This window comes from Centropristis striata, chromosome 6 (genome assembly GCF_030273125.1).
Source record: "Centropristis striata isolate RG_2023a ecotype Rhode Island chromosome 6, C.striata_1.0, whole genome shotgun sequence".
Taxonomy (NCBI): Eukaryota; Metazoa; Chordata; class Actinopteri; order Perciformes; family Serranidae; genus Centropristis; species Centropristis striata.
Window position 1 is genome coordinate 2,182,061 of NC_081522.1, and position 18,225 is coordinate 2,200,285.

Here is an 18,225-nt window from a genome sequence, read left to right on the forward strand (position 1 = left end):
AAACAACCAAAAATAACTGAAGAAGGTGTTTTGTTTACCTTTGAGAGGAAGTTTGAACTTGTGAAGAGTTAAGCTGAGCTCAGTTCTTACCCCACACAGAGATATGCATGCTCTTTGGATAAATGCTAACCTTGGTATACTAAACTCACAGTGCGCTAAGTAACACTGGACACAAAGTAGTGTTGCAAGGGGCTGTCGAGCAAAGCTTTTTCTTTTTGGAAATTAAAATTATGACCTGATAATGGCACTCGAGGAAAAAACTTTTTAAAATTTCATTAAAAAAAGAGTTGAGTTAGAGAAAGAAGGTTATCCTTCAAGATCAGGGGTGGGCAATTAATTTTCCCAAGGGGCCACATGACCAATACCACGAAGGTTGCAGGGGCCGGACCAAAACTCTGAACTAAATTCTGCTCAATATTAATGTAATCGCTTTATAAAATACAGTAAATTATCTGGTTTTGAGCTGCTACTGATAGGAACACATGTTATGATGAGACTGTTAATGTGGAGTAAATCAAGTATAGCAGTAAAAAGTAGTAAATACTCCAATCACTATATCACTATTCCATTTATTTTAAACACAACTGTAAATGACCTTTAGCAAGGTTCCTATTTATGTTTTTGTATTATAGCTTGTTTTTTCATGTTTGTACATTTTCAAGGTGTTTTACAATGTTGTGATGTTTTTTTTTTGAAAAGGTGTCGTCCAGTGTAAAACGGGTGCTTTAATTTTGAAAGGTAGTGACAGGAAATAACCGGTAGAACGGTTAAATGAAAAAACGAACGGTAAATAATAACGAGTGTGTCGTAATTCATATAAAGTTGATATAAAGTATCAAAAGGCTTCTATAGTGGCTGACTGACAGGACACAAGGTTTGTTAGAGTTTATTTTATTCTGTCATATATATTAGTGGCTATATTTGTTGTCTTAACTATAGTAAAAGTCATTGTTAGCTCTAGTGCTAATGATAATGTTTGCTATTTTTTTCAAAATAAAAGCACTGCGGTTATATTGATTTCTAATTTCTTGGTAACCTCACGCGGGCCGGACAAGGACAGCCAACGGGCCGGATGTGGCCCGCGGGCCGCCAAATGCCCAGGTCTGATCAAGATAGATCATCTCTGATAGTTCAGACAGGCTTGATACGACCACTGCTAGCTGTTAGAGTGGCTACAAACAGTAAAGCCAAATAAAACTCCAACTATGCATTCCAGCAAACCTGACAGTGGAATTCAAAAATGAAGCTAGAGCTGAAAGGTATGACAGTAATAGTGCCTGCTCCAATTCAGGGAATGAAAGAGGCAGTCAGGACAGGTACCAGAAAAAACCTTGGTTCTGGAACAAGTTGACCCCTTTAAAGACAACTGCAACCTAAAGGTACCAAGGGACATAACCCAAACTACCATGGCTGACTGAACTGTTACGTCTGCCCAATTTAATCCATCGCAACTTTAACTTCAACTTTTTTTATTATCCCAAATAATTATATAAAAAGAATACACCTATCAAAACGCAGCAGGTCAAACCAAAGAAACCATGCTGCATGAAAAGTGGAAGATTAATACCAACGTCACCAAATGAAATATGGAGCCAAATGGATTTGATAAGAGGATGAATCCCACTCGACCACATACACATCTAAAAATCCAATAAGTAGATCATTGTGCTCCTCGGAGGATCTCTGTGCATTTCATTACTGAAGAATAAGGAATTCTGCTCCTTTTAGATTCCCTTAAGAAACCTTTGGGTCTTATCACAGATGCTGCATATGTTTGGTTTTTTTGCAATCTATTTTTGGAACCTGGCCATATGGAGCGTTATGGGCAGGTGTGTCGACAGAACAGGTTGCTCTGACAGGTTCTGATTAAGTGGCTGGCTGTGTTAAGGCAATGTAGTGTTTACTGACTGTAGTGGAAACTGGAATACAGCCTGCATAATTGCAGTTGATTTGCATACTGTATGTTCCCTTGTGTCTTCTGATTCTCGCCTGCATTATACAAGTTCAACCACAGACTGTATATAAATAATGGACGTAGTCACCGTGACGTCACCTGTTGGTTTGTGGCCCATTGGAAGCCTCGAGTTCAGCGTTATACTCGTCGCCATCTTGTTTCCGATACGTGGAGCAGACCATATCTGGACTGTGGCGGAGTGCGAGGAATCTGATCACTGACTACAGCCTCTCTACACCTCAACCTGACTGAGAGAAGCTGCTGCTAATTCATGTTAGCATTAACTGGAGCATTAACTGGGATGTTAGTTTTGGCTAGCAAAAAAACAAAAACAAAATTAATGTTACTGATCTCAGAAAACTGAGCAGCGACTCCTTGGAGTGTCTGTTAGTCCAACCAAACACTGAACAAGACATTTAATGAACAAAACGTTCAAATAAACTGTCATTAAGTGAAAATACAGTGAAAGGGTCAAAGTTATGAGACCAAATCGGTAAACGTCCTCTTTTCTATCTATATAACGTTATATATAACTTTATTGATATATCGTTTCCATGGATACGCATTGCTCTGCTTCTCTCCTGGTGACGGCTCGCCTTGTCAGTGACCTGTCAATCAAAGGTAGTCCCGCCCCAAATCATACGATTCTTTATCTTCTATTTTCTTCTAAATGGGGCCATTATTAGAACTATTGACATCAAATTGTCTTGAAGAAGATTTTTTACTAGTGATTGAGACCATAATGTTGTCCCTGAAATTTTTTTCTGAGGTAATAAATCAAGTGAGAAGTTTTCAAATTTTGCACTGAAATGAATGGGCAGATTTCTTTTGCAGCCAAACGTAGCACCCCCTGCTGGAATTTTCGGTGAATTGCAGGCTTTATGCACTTCCTGGTGGCCTCCATGCTCAGACATGGAGATTGCCGCCTGAGTTCAACTGAAGAATAATAAAAACATGGAATGGCAGATAAATAAGTAGTTGTCACCTACCGCTGCTTTCTCTTGTTGAAGTGCCTGGGCAGCAAAACGTGCTACATGGCTGATGATTGGAGAAAAGTTTGTTGGGCCGTAGAATCGGATGTGAGGGAGACAGGCAGAGTAGGCCTGGGCGATACCCTCCACACCTGCACAGGGACACAGACAGAAATAATTCATAAAATGTTACCATATCTTTAATTTAACCTCCTGAGACCCAAGCTTTAGTTTGGTAAGTATTGTTAGTTTGTCCTACACTGCAAAAAAAGAAAAGTTGGGTGAACTCAAAATTTCAAGGCAACAAACTTTGATAAAATTTTAAGTTGGACAATTAAACTAAATATTTTAAGTTTTGTTTTTGAGTTTGCTCAACTCTGAATTCAGATTTTTGTCAAACTTATAACTAAGTACTAACTTATAATTTTACATTGTAATAACTTTTAATCCTTACTTCTGCTAACTTCTGCAATGTGCTGAATTGGCACGATTGTAACGCCTCTATAAAATGTCAGCTAATGTTGTGACCACCGCCACTAGCATCAGTTAGCCGTTAGCATTTAGTTAGCCGCTAGCTTTCGCTAATGACCGAATTTCACAACAAAGAAATAAGAGTTATCAGAACTATTGTCCCTTGTTTTGAACCCCAACTTAAAGATATAAGTAACAACAACTCACCAACTTGTTTTTGAGCAGACAACTGGCTTCCTTTGTTGTGCTAACTTACATTATTGCCCTAAATGTCAATAATTTATATTTCCAAGTTTTACCAACTTAAATCACTGTTTTAGGCCAAAAAATACAAGTTGGCTTTTTTGCAGTGTAGATATTTAGGATTAGTAGGATTTGAGTACAAAGACAAAAGTACAAAGACATTAAGTACAAAAACTAAGAATTATTAAAAAACTAAGCGTTATTAAAAACAAAGCGTTATTTTACTGTAGAACACAATTAATTCACCAGTGTGTAAACCTTTTTATTTCCATACATTTACAGCCTCTCTTTGAAAGAACGATAGTAAAATCTATTCGTTGTCAAATGAGAACTTCCTGATTAGCAGTCGCAGCTTGTTGCTATTGCTAAAAATAGTCAAATTTGTACAGAATCTCAAACTACACTGTAAAAAACCTTTGTAGAAATTACAGTAAAACACTGTCAAATTGCATCAGAAATAGGTTGTCAAATTAAACATTGTACATCACCATAGTGAATACTTTTAATTACTGTAAATAAAAAAGAATATCATAAAACTTTAAATTCAACTTCTATAAACTGCAGAAAACACACAGTTTTAGTGTAAAAATATAAAATTTTGATGTAAAATTAATGGAGAAATACCATGATGACACAATTATCCTAAAAGTAATGGGATTATTCAGTATAAATTACAGTTTTTGCTGATATTTACATTTACATACGCTCACTGTATTTTTTACAGTGAAGTTCTGGCAACCAAAGCTGCCGGTATTTTACCGTAAATTAAACAGATTTTTTTTTACAGTGTACAAACATTATTAAGCACAAATAAACAAGTTTTAACCATAAAATCTGATCAGGTTTTGTACCTGGTCCACTTTTTTCTGGGGATAAGCTGTTGATTGACTTTACCAAGATGCTGCCATCTGATTTTTACACTCCTTGATGTATTTTCTAGAGTGTGTATACTGAGGACAACATGTCATAGATAAGCAGAATTAAGTATAAAGTCCAGCAAACCTAAAAATTAATGTCCACATATGAGGACGCAGGTTCTCAGGAGGTTAAGGATGGTAGAGAAGCGCTGAGGGCAGGAGGAAGAGAGGCTGAAAAACTGTTTCTCATCAGTGCTGTTTTAGACTCTGTTAAAATAATTTGAATATTATACTTGTTGAAAATGAAATGTTACTGTCTTCCTCTCTTTTTCCTCTTTGTGATTTTTCTCCCAACAGTCATCACAGGTCACTATGCATGCGTAATTCACTAAACCTTGAGTGTAATAAATATCTCTATGCATTTATATTAAGTCAGACAATATGATTTGATACAATGATTATGTTTGTGTGTTAATTTTGGTTTAGAAACTTTGACTACATATATTTTATTGTCTGGTTCATATTTTTTAGACTTTTAGAATCTATGTGAGACAGTTAAATTCCTTTGACTTTGTAGACATAATATCTTTGTGAGACAAAACAAGGCAGGAGGTTTTTTGTTGAATGTCCTGGAGAAGTCAGGATGGCCTTGTCCGGGGCAGCAAGCAACCAGGTGGCATTGACGTGCCGTTGTATTAATTAAAACTGGCGAATCATGATCAAGAGGGCGGGACTTCCTGGAGGAAATCGACCAGCATGTTTTGTAAACAATTGTACGGTTATTTTAATGGGTTCAGGGAGAGAGACGTGGTTCAGACTTCACCAACTGAAACACGTCTGTTTGTATTCTGGGACATGAGTTAATTTTGAACCCTTAGAATCTCTGTAAAGTGCACATTTTTTGACGTATTGTAATAAAACTTTTGTTAAACTGAGAAACTTGGACGTCTCCAGCTCTTCATTTCCCATCAACGAATGCGCAGAGAAATGGTGAGGTTTTTTCTGTTGGTGACAGATTATCAATTTTCCAGGTTTCCTCATGCAATTTTTCTAACAACTCCAATCAGCTTAAAAAAACAGACAATTTAATGTGTGTATGAGGTCATTTGCTGAACACTTGCCTCCTGTTTCAGTCACCTGCATGTCTTTTTGTTATTTAAAGGAAGTCAGAAACACTGCAGCTTAATCACAGCTTCCAGGTCCATCTTTATTCCCTGATAAAAAAGTTGTCTTCATTTACATTATAGGATATTACAAAATATGGTATGTTATTAAATGACAACAAATAATCATTTGGTGCTGAAAATACAACGTGAAGCCCTTGTCAGGGTGGTAGCATATTGCATGCCATATAAAAAAGCTTTATACTGTAGTTATAGCAGCACTTTGTGACTGCAGTCTTTCAAATCAGGTTTTATTGTTTGGCCTGTAATTTTTTTTCCTTTGAGAGTGCACTGCAGGCTGAATTGGCCAAGAAAAACAGGGCTGTAATGCTTGCTGACGTAGTTTGTAGAGGAGCAGTTCACCATGTAACCTTCGAAAAAGAAAGGGTTTGTGGAGGCATATGTTTTATTAACAACAAGCTCTGGATCTATTTCGAAGAAGCGCATAACTTCATGTTTTGACATTTTCTTCTTTAGAATAACCTCCTGCCTCTGTCAGGCTAAAATATGTGTTACACAATTCCCCTCTGGCTCTCACAGTTGTGCTCTCAGCAGTCAAGTCATCTGCATTCGTCAATAAACACATTTGCATCCTACACATTTCAAATGCTAATGTTGCATTAGAATGGGAGTGCTGGCTTTGTGGTTCATTAAAATAAGGTGCAAGATAATGATGATTTACACATCGTTTATAATTTAACTAGATATGATGAAGATAAGGAAATGTTGTTGTAGCATGAATTGCTAATGCTACGTTGCCTTTTCACTAGAACTCATGTGCTTAAACATGACAATCACTATCTAGTGAATCTATAATTCATGTAATAATGCAACTGCATGGTGCAACTGCATCTAGGACGTGTCCAAGCCGACTTTTTTGCAAGTGAAATGGTGCACGATCTGACCACAAAGTAAGTTTCAAAGCACAAAGTGGTTGCATTAAGTTTATTAATCAAGTTGTGTTTAGTGCAGGGGTGGGCAATTAATTTTCCCAAGGGGCCACATGACCAATACCACGAAGGTTGCAGGGGCCGGACCAAAACTCTGAACTAAATTCTGCTCAATATTAATGTAATCGCTTTATAAAATACAGTAAATTATCTGGTTTTGAGCTGCTACTGATAGGAACACATGTTATGATAAGACTGTTAATGTGGAGTAAATCAAGTATAGCAGTAAAAAGTAGTAAATACTCCAATCACTATATCACTAGTCCATTTATTTTAAACACAACTGTAAATGACCTTTAGCAAGGTTCCTATTTATGTTTTTGTATTATAGCTTGTTTTTTCATGTTTGTACATTTTCAAGGTGTTTTACAATGTTGTGATGCTTTTATTTTGAAAAGGTGTTGTCCAGTGTAAAACGAGTGCTTTCATTTTGAAAGGTAGTGACAGGAAATAACCGGTAGAACGGTTAAATGAAAAAACGAACGGTAAATAATATGGAGTGCGTCATAATTCATATAAAGTTGATATAAAGTATCAAAAGGCTTCTATAGTGGCTGACTGACAGGACACAAGGTTTGTTAGAGTTTATTTTATTCTGTCATATATATTAGTGGCTATATTTGTTGTCTTAACTATAGTAAAAGTGTTTGTTAGCTCTAGTGCTAATGATAATGTTTTCTATTTTTTTCAAAATAAAAGCACTGCGGTTATATTGATTTCTAATTTCTTGGTAACCTCACGCGGGCCGGATCCTCATCTTTAAAAGCCAGGTGTGCCTGGACCTGGTGCATTGCTATTTAAATGGCAGATCAGACAAACTGTAGTAGAGAGAGGACACTCACAGTCCTCTGCTCCATTAACAACTCCATTTGATAGCATACAAGTAAATACACTGATAACCTATTGAACTGAGGAGGGGGAGTGCTGCTGTGCATCCCTGTGTTAACAAGCAGATTATGTGTGAACCTGCCTGTGTAGGAGCATCTTACTATCTGAATTATGCAACCATTAGATAGCAGGAAAATACTGTGCCATTGACTTTAGACCAGTTTTTTGTGGGTCAATCATTTTTTTAAATCTTGTCTCAAGATAGCAAGACACACACCTTATATTACAGGGTATATATAGAAGTACTTAAGTTGAATTTAATACATTTTGATACCTTTTTAATACCTTCGAAATATTTTTTAATACCAACACGACATTGATCTGCAACTGTAGCGCCAAACTTTTTAACTTCAGTGTTGGAGGTAACAAATTATAAAGTAACTGATTACTGTAAAAATGTTTTTACTTCAAGTCAAATTAAGTACCTACACTAACGGTCAAAAGTTTTAGAACAGCCCAATTTTTCCAGTTTTTTATTGAAATTCAAGCAGTTCAAGTCAAATGAACAGCTTGAAAGGGTACAAAGGTGGTGAACTGCCAGAGGTAAATAAAAAAAGGTAAGCTTAACCAAAACTGGAAAATAATGTACATTTCAGAATTATACAAGTAGGCCTTTTTCAGGGAACAAGAATGTCTTTTTTTGTCATTTTGTGTCTTTTTTAGTCATTCTGTGTCTTTTGGTGTCTTTTTTTAGTCATTTTGTGTCTTTTTTTGGTCATTTTGTGTCTTTTTTTTGGTCATTTTGTGTCTTTTTTTAGTCATTTTGTGTCTTTTGGTGTCTTTTTTTGTCATTTTGTGTATTTTTTTGGTAATTTTGTGTCTTTTGGTGTCTTTTTTTGTCATTTTGTGTCTTTTTTTGGTCATTTTGTGTCTTTTTTTAGTCCTTTAGTCCAACATAAAATGTGATTTTGAATCTTTTTTTTACTTTCAAAACACTATCATGCTCAATAAAGAATTTTAAATGTTGCAAATGTGCATTCATTTCAGAGTACACTGAGACATTAAACTGCATCATTTTCAAGTAAATTCTGGAAAAGTTGGTGTGTTCTAAAACTTTTGACCAGTAGTGTGTATCACAGTTTCTTAATACTTTTAGCTTTTTAGTAGCACTGACCTTTACACAAATATTTGCTGTTCAACCCAAGACAACATGTTATTTCATTGTTATGTGTAGGAAGAGCACAGACCATGTCTCCACCGCTACACTCTATCATGCTTTCTCTATGAAGGGGCACAAAATGAGGAAGGTTTAAAAAAGTTAAAAACAGAAAAGTGAAATGAAATGAAGAAAGTAAAGTGACGAGTAAAGGAGTAAAAAATTCCATCACGATTTAAAGAGATACCTTGCAACTAATAACTTTATTAAATTACAACTTTAACCACAGAAGCCAGTGTTTCCTCTAGGATTTTTTCAGCAGCGGGGGTAAAGGGTTATTCTTCCCCTGGATGGTCTGAGCGTGTAAATATCAAACAGCAATTTATAAAGTATAAAAAAATTCGGAATCCAGGTATCCGGAAAAGGTGGGGGATAATTTTTTTGTCCTAAAAGCCTAAATTTGGTGCCTCTCGCACATTCTAATCTATCTTAATCATTTGCATATTTTAATGAATTATGTAAAGGAGATTAAGGGTTCTTCTGTTTTATTCAAGGCATCATATTTTGACAGTATTCTTGTAAACTCTGTGGTGGATTCTGCTAACACATCCACTTGCTCTTAATTTGAAAGCTACATGTGTTTGATGATGTTTATTACTTTTAAATGGCCTTATTTTTTTCATTTACTACCTTTTAATACCTTTTAAAACCCAGCGGCAACCCTGTGTACGTTGACCAATTACATTTTCTATTTAGTTTTGCAAGTATAAGGTCATAACCCAAACTACAGAAGACAATAAAATGTAGACGATGGTGCTAAATGAAATGTCAGGGGCTCACTAAAGCAATTACAATTTATCCTGAGGAGCGCGTGACCATTAACCATTAGCATTTTTTTTTAATTATTTTTTTTTTATGTTGGTCTATTCCAGGGGTCGGCACCTTTACTAACAGAAGAGCCACAGTCAGCCAAAATAAGAGAAAAACAGTCGGAATGGAGCCGCAAACCTTATATTAATTCTATAAAACAGCCTACTCAGTCTAACTTACCTACCATCATTAACAATAGGTCATAATGAGCATTTATTCATATGACTTTGTCAGAATGCTGCAAGGACCCAAATGCAAAGAGAGGCTGGAAACCAAAGAAACATCTCAGGAGATTTGGAATCGAAAGTTAGCTTAGTTAGATCAGTAGTTCTCAACCTTTTTGAGTCGCGACCCCCAATTTAACATGCATGTTGTCCGCGACCCCCGTTCACTGAACAGAATCACGCACTGTTCAGATCACCCAAAAAAGAAACAAAATTACCAAAAAACGGAACCAAAATGACCAAAAAAGACACAAATTGACCACAAAATGATCAAAAAAGACATAAAATGACCGAAAAAAAGCCAGAAAATGACCAGAAAATACACAAAATGACCAAAAAAAGACACAAAATTACCCAAAAAAAAGACACAAATTGACCAAAAAAGACACAAAATGACCAAAAAAGACACAAAATGACTAAAAAAAGACACAAAATTACCAAAAAAAGGAAACAAAATGACCAAAAAATACACAAAATGACAAAAAAGACACAAAATGACAAAAAAAAAACACACAAAATGACAAAAAAAACCATGAAATGACCAAAAAGACTAAAACACATGAACACTTTAACACAGTGGAGACAGAGCTGACTTCCAAAATGATTTGGCGACCCCCAGAAATCATCTCGCGACCCCAATTGGGGTCCCGACCCCAAGGTTGAGAATAGCTGAGTTAGATAAACTCAAAAATGTTAGTTGACTGTTAACTGGGGTATATAATTAACACATTTTTACAACTGATTGCTTTGGGCCTATACCAATGATAAATTAAATTTAAAAAGGAAAGGAATAAACTTTTTATTTTGTATAATTTCTTTGTCACAGCCACACACACTGCAAAAAAAAGAAAAGTTGGGTGAACTCAAAATTTCAAGGCAACAAACTTTGATAAAATTTTAAGTTGGACAATTAAACTAAATATTTTAAGTTTTGTTTTTGAGTTTGCTCAACTCTGACTTTCTCTGGCACGATTGTAACGCCGCTATGAAATGTCAGCTAATGTTGTGACCACAATTTTGAGTTAGCATTGATACGCTAATGGCTACTCTTGTAGCTGTAACAAGCAGCGCCGCTAGCATCAGTTAGCCGCTAGCATCAGTTAGCCGCTAGCCTCAGTTAGCCGCTAGCTTTCACGAATGACCGAATTTCCCAACAAAGAAATAAGAGTTATCAGAACTATTGTCCCTTGTTGTGAACCCCAACTTAAAGATATAAGTAACAACAACTCACCAACTTGTTTTTGAGCAGACAACTGGCTTCCTTTGTTGTGCTAACTTACATTATTGCCCTAAATGTCAATAATTTATATTTCCAAGTTTTACCAACTTAAATTTGCAGTGCAGAGCCACTGCTGATGGCCTGGAGGACCCCAGGTCTATTCTGTACACATACAGAACACACTTGTATTGGGCAATATAAACAAAATGGACTTGACATGTCTTTAGCGGCCAAAATGTGCTAAATGCTCAGAGAGGCCAGCGACAACAGTTGTAAAGATCAGTCATCAGTCATCCAGATCATATTCTATCTCAGAGAGTTCAGTATGAAGATAGATAGATAGATAGATAGATAGATAGATAGATAGATAGATAGATAGATAGATAGATAGATAGATAGATAGATAGATAGATAGATAGATAGATAGATAGATAGATAGATAGATAGATAGATAGATAGATAGATAGATAGATAGATAGATAGATAGATAGATAGATAGATAGATAGATAGATAGATAGACTTTATTTATCCCAAGCTGGGAAATTACAGTGTAGCAGCAGCATTACACACAGAGACAATGACAACACAATTAAATAAAAAGAGCAACCTAGGCATACTTCAAGCAATAAAATATAAAAATACAATAAAATGTAATGTAAAAATAAAAATAAAGTGTCTAAAGAAGGAGTATGTATTAAGGAGTAGAATTCGTTAGTTATTAGTTAGATTGCATAAATTATATGTTGATTGTAATTCAATGATTGTAAATATTGCTTTCTTTTATTGTTATTAGTTTTTCTTTTCTTTTAAAATGAAAAACAGAATTATAATAATCTATTGTAAATATTGCTTTCCTTATCCTGTTATCTTTTATTCTGATGCTTGCTTTGGCAATATATACATTGTTACGTCATGCCAATAAAGCCAATTGAATTGAAAATTGAAAAATTGAATTGAAATGAATTGAATTGAATTGAATTGAATTGAGTAGAATTCCAGTGCAGAATAAATATGAATATACAGTATAAAAATGTTGGTGCCGTGAAACAAATAAGGTACAATGAACAGTGTGCATAAAGAACACATAAAGTGCATGTTACTGACCGATGTTATGTACACAATAAATAAATAAATAAATGTGAACGCCCTTATCTGGCTCTCTCACTGCTCTGAATTGTCAGGAGCAATTGTTTGGTGCCACAGTTTGCACTGGCAGTCATGCTGCCAATTTAGACAAACGTCCTGAGCAGAAAGTGTAGGTGAAGTGTGAAGCTGTTATTTACTCAGACTCAGCAAGACACTCACAGAGGAGTACAGCACCTGCTGCTGTCACATGATCTGGAGTTGGCAAGTCTTTTTTTTACTGCGTCTCCTGCATATTTGTTCTTCTGAAGAATACTCCCGTTTCTGTTGTTGTGATGTTTAACCCATAAGAACCCACGGTGACACCCATGTAACAAACACTTTAAATATTCTAGAACAGGGGTCTCAAACTCAAATTACCTGGGGGCCGCTGGAGGCAGTATCAAAATGACCCAAAAAATCTAAATTACTTAAAAAAGACACAAAAAAGACACAAAATTACTAAAGAAAAAAAGGACACAAAATGACCAAAAAAAAACTAAATTACTTAAAAAAAGACACAAAAAAGACACAAAATTACTAAAAAAAGAGACACAAAATGACCAAAAAAGACACAAAATTACTAAAAAATAGACACAAAATGACCAAAAAAAGACACAAAATGACGGATAAAAACACTAAATTACTTAAAAAAGACACAAAATTACAGAAAAAAACTAAATTACTTAAAAAAGACACAAAAAAGACACAAAATTACTAAAAAAGAGACACAAAATGACCAAAAAAGACACAAAATTACTAAAAAAGAGACACAAAATGACCAAAAAAGACACAAAATTACTAAAAAATAGACACAAAATTACAAAAAAAAGACACAGAATGACCAAAAAAACCCACATCATAAATATGTTGTCTTTCAAGTAGTGGTGGCAACATTGTGCTGTTACAACACTAGTGTAGTCATGGTAATATGGGCCTGACAGGATATTTGTAGAAAATAAGACAATGCTTTACATCTTCATAGGAAAAAAAAGAGCTTAGTAACTCCTACAGTATCTGTCAATGCAGCTTGCTGGCAGAAGATGTGGGTCTGGGCCACAAAGAAGCCAACAACCTATAAATATAGATAAGGGACATTGTTTCCAGCTGATACTACTATAAACAGAATAGTATTCTGTATTGTAAACAGAAAACAAGTCACTATGTATGGAATCGAGAGCAGCAAAGGGTCAGATGTTTTTTATTATGTTGGGTTAAGTAAAGTCAAGTTTCTCTATAGACAAATATATTGGACAATATTATCTTTTTGGTATCTGTTTTTGCATATATGCAGTTTATCAGCCAACAAGTAAAAATATATTGCAGTTCAGGTTTTTAAGTAAATGCACTGCAAAAAAGCCAACTTGTATTTTTTGGCCTAAAACAGTGATTTAAGTTGGTAAAACTTGGAAATATAAATTATTGACATTTAGGGCAATAATGTAAGTTAGCACAACAAAGGAAGCCAGTTGTCTGCTCAAAAACAAGTTGGTGAGTTGTTGTTACTTATATCTTTAAGTTGGGGTTCACAACAAGGGACAATAGTTCTGCTAACTCTTATTTCTTTGTTGTGAAATTCGGTCATTAGCGAAAGCTAGCAGCTAACTGACGCTAGCGGCTAACTGACGCTAGCGGCTAACTGACGCTAGCGGCTAACTGATGCTAGCGGCGCTGCTTGTTACAGCTACAAGAGTAGCCATTAGCATATCAATGCTAACTCAAAATTGTGGTCACAACATTAGCTGACATTTCATAGCGGCGCTACAATCGTGCCAGAGAAAATCAGAGTTGAGCAAACTCAAAAACAAAACTTAAAATATTTAGTTTAATTGTCCAACTTAAAATCTTATCGAAGTTTTTTGCCTTGAAATTTTGAGTTCACCCAACTTTTCTTTTTTTGCAGTGTATTGGATAAACTGATGTGTGCTCTGACAGCTGATATAATTATGCATCCAAGGAAAATCCAATAAAAATAATTTTGAAAGAAATAAAACAAAAAAATGAACTAGAAAATTTCCTCTGGGGAAATTTTGAAAGGGCCACGGGGGCTACTGCCGGTGTGTGTACACTATGATGAGATTCTTCAGAGATTTCAAACAATTAATACTAGTAATGTTATGATACTATATAATATACAAGGAGCACACCTACAACAAACATTCCTCTTCAAATATTTATTTATACAGCAACCTATGCCCTTTAACCTCAAAATGTGTGTGTGTGTGAAACATTTGCATCTGGAGTGTGCGCGCTTACGCGCGCATATGTGTGTGTGTGTGTGTGTGTGTGTGTGCGTGCGTGTATCTTTAACTGTTATTACATTAAATGACCAGTGTGTGTGTGTGTGTGTGTGTGTGTGTGTGCGTGTATCTGTAACTGTAATCACATCAAAGCATCAAAGCGTGGGGTCGACCAATCAGAGCAGAGCAATCAACGGAATTAACAGCTGTGGAATCTTCTGGCAGAGTGACAGCAGCCAGAGGTGGGCAGAGTGAAATTTCTGGCCGCGAACAGAAAGCATTTTTGGCAAAACCATAATACCTATCATTGATCCGACTTCACTTTGAGCGTCCTGAGTTCTTCCTGAACCTCTACATATGTTTTTTTTTAAGAAAAATGAAAAAAATAGCTTTGTTAGAGCGATCTAAAAAAACAGTTAAATCTCACTTTTTCCGAAATCTTCCTGCGTTTTTAGGAAGATTAGTAGCGGGACGAAATTGCGTCCGCAAGAGGAATAAGAAGAAATCCACAGTATAACAGTAGTGCTCGGGGCTTCGCCCGAGCACTGGTCCCTACAGCTATTGCTGTATGGGACCAGTGCTCGGTGCGATTGCCCCGAGGCCCTAATTAAAGCATGATGTAAAAAATCTTTGTCTGGACTACCTGAACAGTAGCTCACCTGAACAGAACGGGTTGGTGGGGTTAAAGTTGATGGCAAATTCATGTGACACCTGAGGAGACAAGAAACACAGACAATAAACTTAATATTCCTCCTTCACTACACTGTAAAATATTGTTGAGAAATACTGTCCGTTTCTCCCACACCTTCTCCCTCCCACCCTCTCTCTCTCTCTCTCTCTCTCTCTCTCTCTCCCTCTCTCTCTCTCTCTCTCTCTCTCTCTCTCTCTCTCTCTCTGTACCGCTCTCTCTCCTTTGTCCTTTTCATCAGCTCAGTGCCATGGCAACACAGATGGGTTGACAGTTGCGTAATCATGTGAATATGCATGTATAATGCTTACAGTTTTATCTGTGTGTGTGTGTGTGTGTGTGTGTGTGTGAATTGCATGAATGATATAGGTTCCCTTTAACTGTAAGTTTGCGTATGACAGCCCCCTCTCCTCTCTGTCACACACACACACACACACACACGCACACACACACACACATATACACACATACTGTATATACATACATCACACATTTCCGTGTCTAGCACCAAGCATGCACACACAAACAACAATAACAACAACAACACACATACCTTCCAGTCTGGTGGGAGTTGGGCTCCAAATCCCAGAGCAGGAAACATTTTGTCGCTGAGGAGGAAACCATGACAACAGATTGGAACGTTAGTTAAACCTTTTTTTTTTTCATTTTTTTTCCCATCTAAATTCAACCAGCTGGATTTAGACAGCAGAGGAAATCCTGTTACCTTTTTCACAAAGAAATGCATTCAAAGACATTAACAGAGGAACTAGCAGAGAGCTGGCAGAAAAATAAAGCAATGTTGTTCAAATGGCTTCTCACTACAAGGAGCAGCACCTGCTACACACACACACACACACACACACACACACACACACACACACACACACACACACACAGCAATTCTGACATATTGTCCTTTTGACCTACAGTGGTTTTCATCACACTGTAAGAGTGGGAGAACATTTTTATATGAATGTATGAAACACTGGTGGTCTTCAGTATGTTCTCAGTGGCACAAACCTTTTGCCTTCCCTCCTAATCTTAAAAACAGTAAAAAAAAAAAATAAAAAAAAAATAGATGGTTATGTGACTAGAGCTCTGTACAGCGGCTCCTGGGTATGATGGGATTAAGATGAAAATTAGGGAAGTGATAAAACGGTTTAATTCTTACTGCAAAGCCCACAGTGACGTACATGGAAATGACACAAAAGAAACCAGTTCACTGTCACTGTTAACTTTGCAACTTCTCATATGGTTCCAGGTCCATCTCATTGTTTATTATAATCAGTCTTTCAGTGTAAAAGCTTGTATTTAACCCCCTTCAGAGGGGTTTTGGGGGGACAGAGGATGCTCAGGGGTAAATTAAAGGTGATCAGTGTAGTAATTGAAAAAAATATTAGACCACCCTTGTTTTCTCCTTGCTTTCTTGTTCATTTAATGCAGCTATTCTCAACCTTGGGGTCGGGACCCCAATTGGGGTCGCAAGATGATTTTTGGGGGTCGCCAAATCATTTTGGAAGTCAGCTCTGTCTCCACATGTGTTCATGTGTTAACGTGTTTTAGTCTTTTTGGTCACTTAATGTCTTTTTTTGGTCATTTTGTGTGTTATTTGGTCATTTTGTGTGTTATTTGGTCATTTTGTGTCTTTTTTTGATCATTTTGTGTCTTTTTTTTGTCATTTTGTGTCTTTTTTTTGTCATTTTGTGTCTTTTTTTTGGTCATTTTCTGGCTTTTTTTTTAGTCATTTTGTGTCTTTTTGGTAATTTTGTGTCTTTTTTGGTAATTTTGTGTCTTTTTTAGTAATTTTGTGTCTTTTTTTATCATTTTGTGGTCAATTTGTGTATTTTTTGGTCATTTTGTTTCCTTTTTTTGGTCATTTTGTTTCTTTTTTGGGTGATCTGAACTGTGCGTGTGAGATTGTGTTCAGTGAGCGGGGGTCGCGGACAACATGCATGTTAAATTGGGGGTTGCGACTCAAAAAGGTTGAGAACTACTGATTTAATGCCTGGTACAACTAAAGGTACATTTGTATGGACAAATATAATGATAACGAAAAAAATAGCTCACAAGAGTTTAATTTAAGAGCTGATATCTAGACGTTGAAGGGCATCCACCTTACAACACCATTATCCTGCAGAAGAGCTTGTTCAGCAGGAGACTGCAACTGACAGACTGGGCAAATAATTTGTCCCAAGAACCAAGAAAAGAAAGTGAAGAAATCACAGGTGGTCTAATATTTTTTTTCCATGGCTGTAGATGCCAAAAGTGGTAGAAGTTGTGTACATCATCTGAAAGCTCAGCACTGTGAATCAAGGTTATTATAGTTAACGCTAATGACCGAATTTCACAACAAAGAAATAAGAGTTAGCAGAACTGTTGAACCCTTGTTTTGAACCCCAACTTAAAGATATAAGTAACAGATATTTTGAGGTCAAAGGTCAGTGGACCCCTTTGAAATGGCCATTTTTCATCTGTAGATTTATCCTAATTTTGAAGCATTTTTTCACTGTAGCCCGGTTTAGCTGCTCAAAGAAAAACGTTGGCCAGGCTCGGAAGGCTAAGGAGTCAATCAGAGCCTTTCCCCAAAAGTTGACAGTGAAGTCACCTGGCTTTAGATAACTGTAGTCCTTAATAATTAAAAAAACAGTGTAACAAACAATAAGATACTCACGTATCATAGTCCTGTATGATTTGTCCCACAGCTAAAATGGCAGCGAGATACTCGTTGCTGCCCAGTGGGTTGATGTAGTGGAGGGAGGACGGCTCTCGAGGGTTCCCATTGGACGCTGTGAAGTCTATACCAACCTGTGGAAACACACAGAGTTTATTTCCTACTCCATTAAGTATAACAAAGCAGGGTCACCAAAAATAATGGAGTGACAAGCAGACAAACAGAGTGGTTCAGTTCAGTTCAGCTTTTAATTTGAACATGTGCGAGTAACACAACAAAGTAAACTCAAAAACAAATACATCCAATGAGAATAATCAAAACAAAAAAAATAGCAATAGTCAAAACAAAAGCTGTAATGTGAACGCAACATGTCCGAAAAGGAGTAGGATGAAGCATAATATGCTTATTTAAACCTTCTCCACTACTCAATTAACACTTTTTTTTTCCTTAAACATACATATTTAAATAATACATATTTACAAAAATTTTTTTTGAAAATAAATAGATTACATAAACAAATACATGAATAATTTATCATTTATGAAAACACCCGGTTATTAAAGCCCTTCTTCCTCCCTGTACCTTGTGAAAACCATG

The 18,225-nt window shown here is 36.2% G+C and overlaps 1 protein-coding gene across 2 annotated transcripts in view; it reads right to left on the reverse strand.

Annotated features, from left to right (window-relative positions):
- Window positions 1-18,225, reverse strand: part of cpne2 (copine II) — a 98,992-nt gene that overhangs the window by 17,938 nt on the left and 62,829 nt on the right. For both annotated transcript variants that reach the window (XM_059335105.1, XM_059335106.1), the window contains exons 11-14: window positions 17,629-17,762; window positions 15,511-15,565; window positions 14,929-14,980; window positions 2,944-3,077 (exon numbers count right to left, since the gene is read on the reverse strand). In XM_059335105.1, the coding sequence (XP_059191088.1) occupies window positions 2,944-3,077; window positions 14,929-14,980; window positions 15,511-15,565; window positions 17,629-17,762 (375 nt within the window). The remainder of the gene's footprint in view (window positions 1-2,943; window positions 3,078-14,928; window positions 14,981-15,510; window positions 15,566-17,628; window positions 17,763-18,225) is intronic.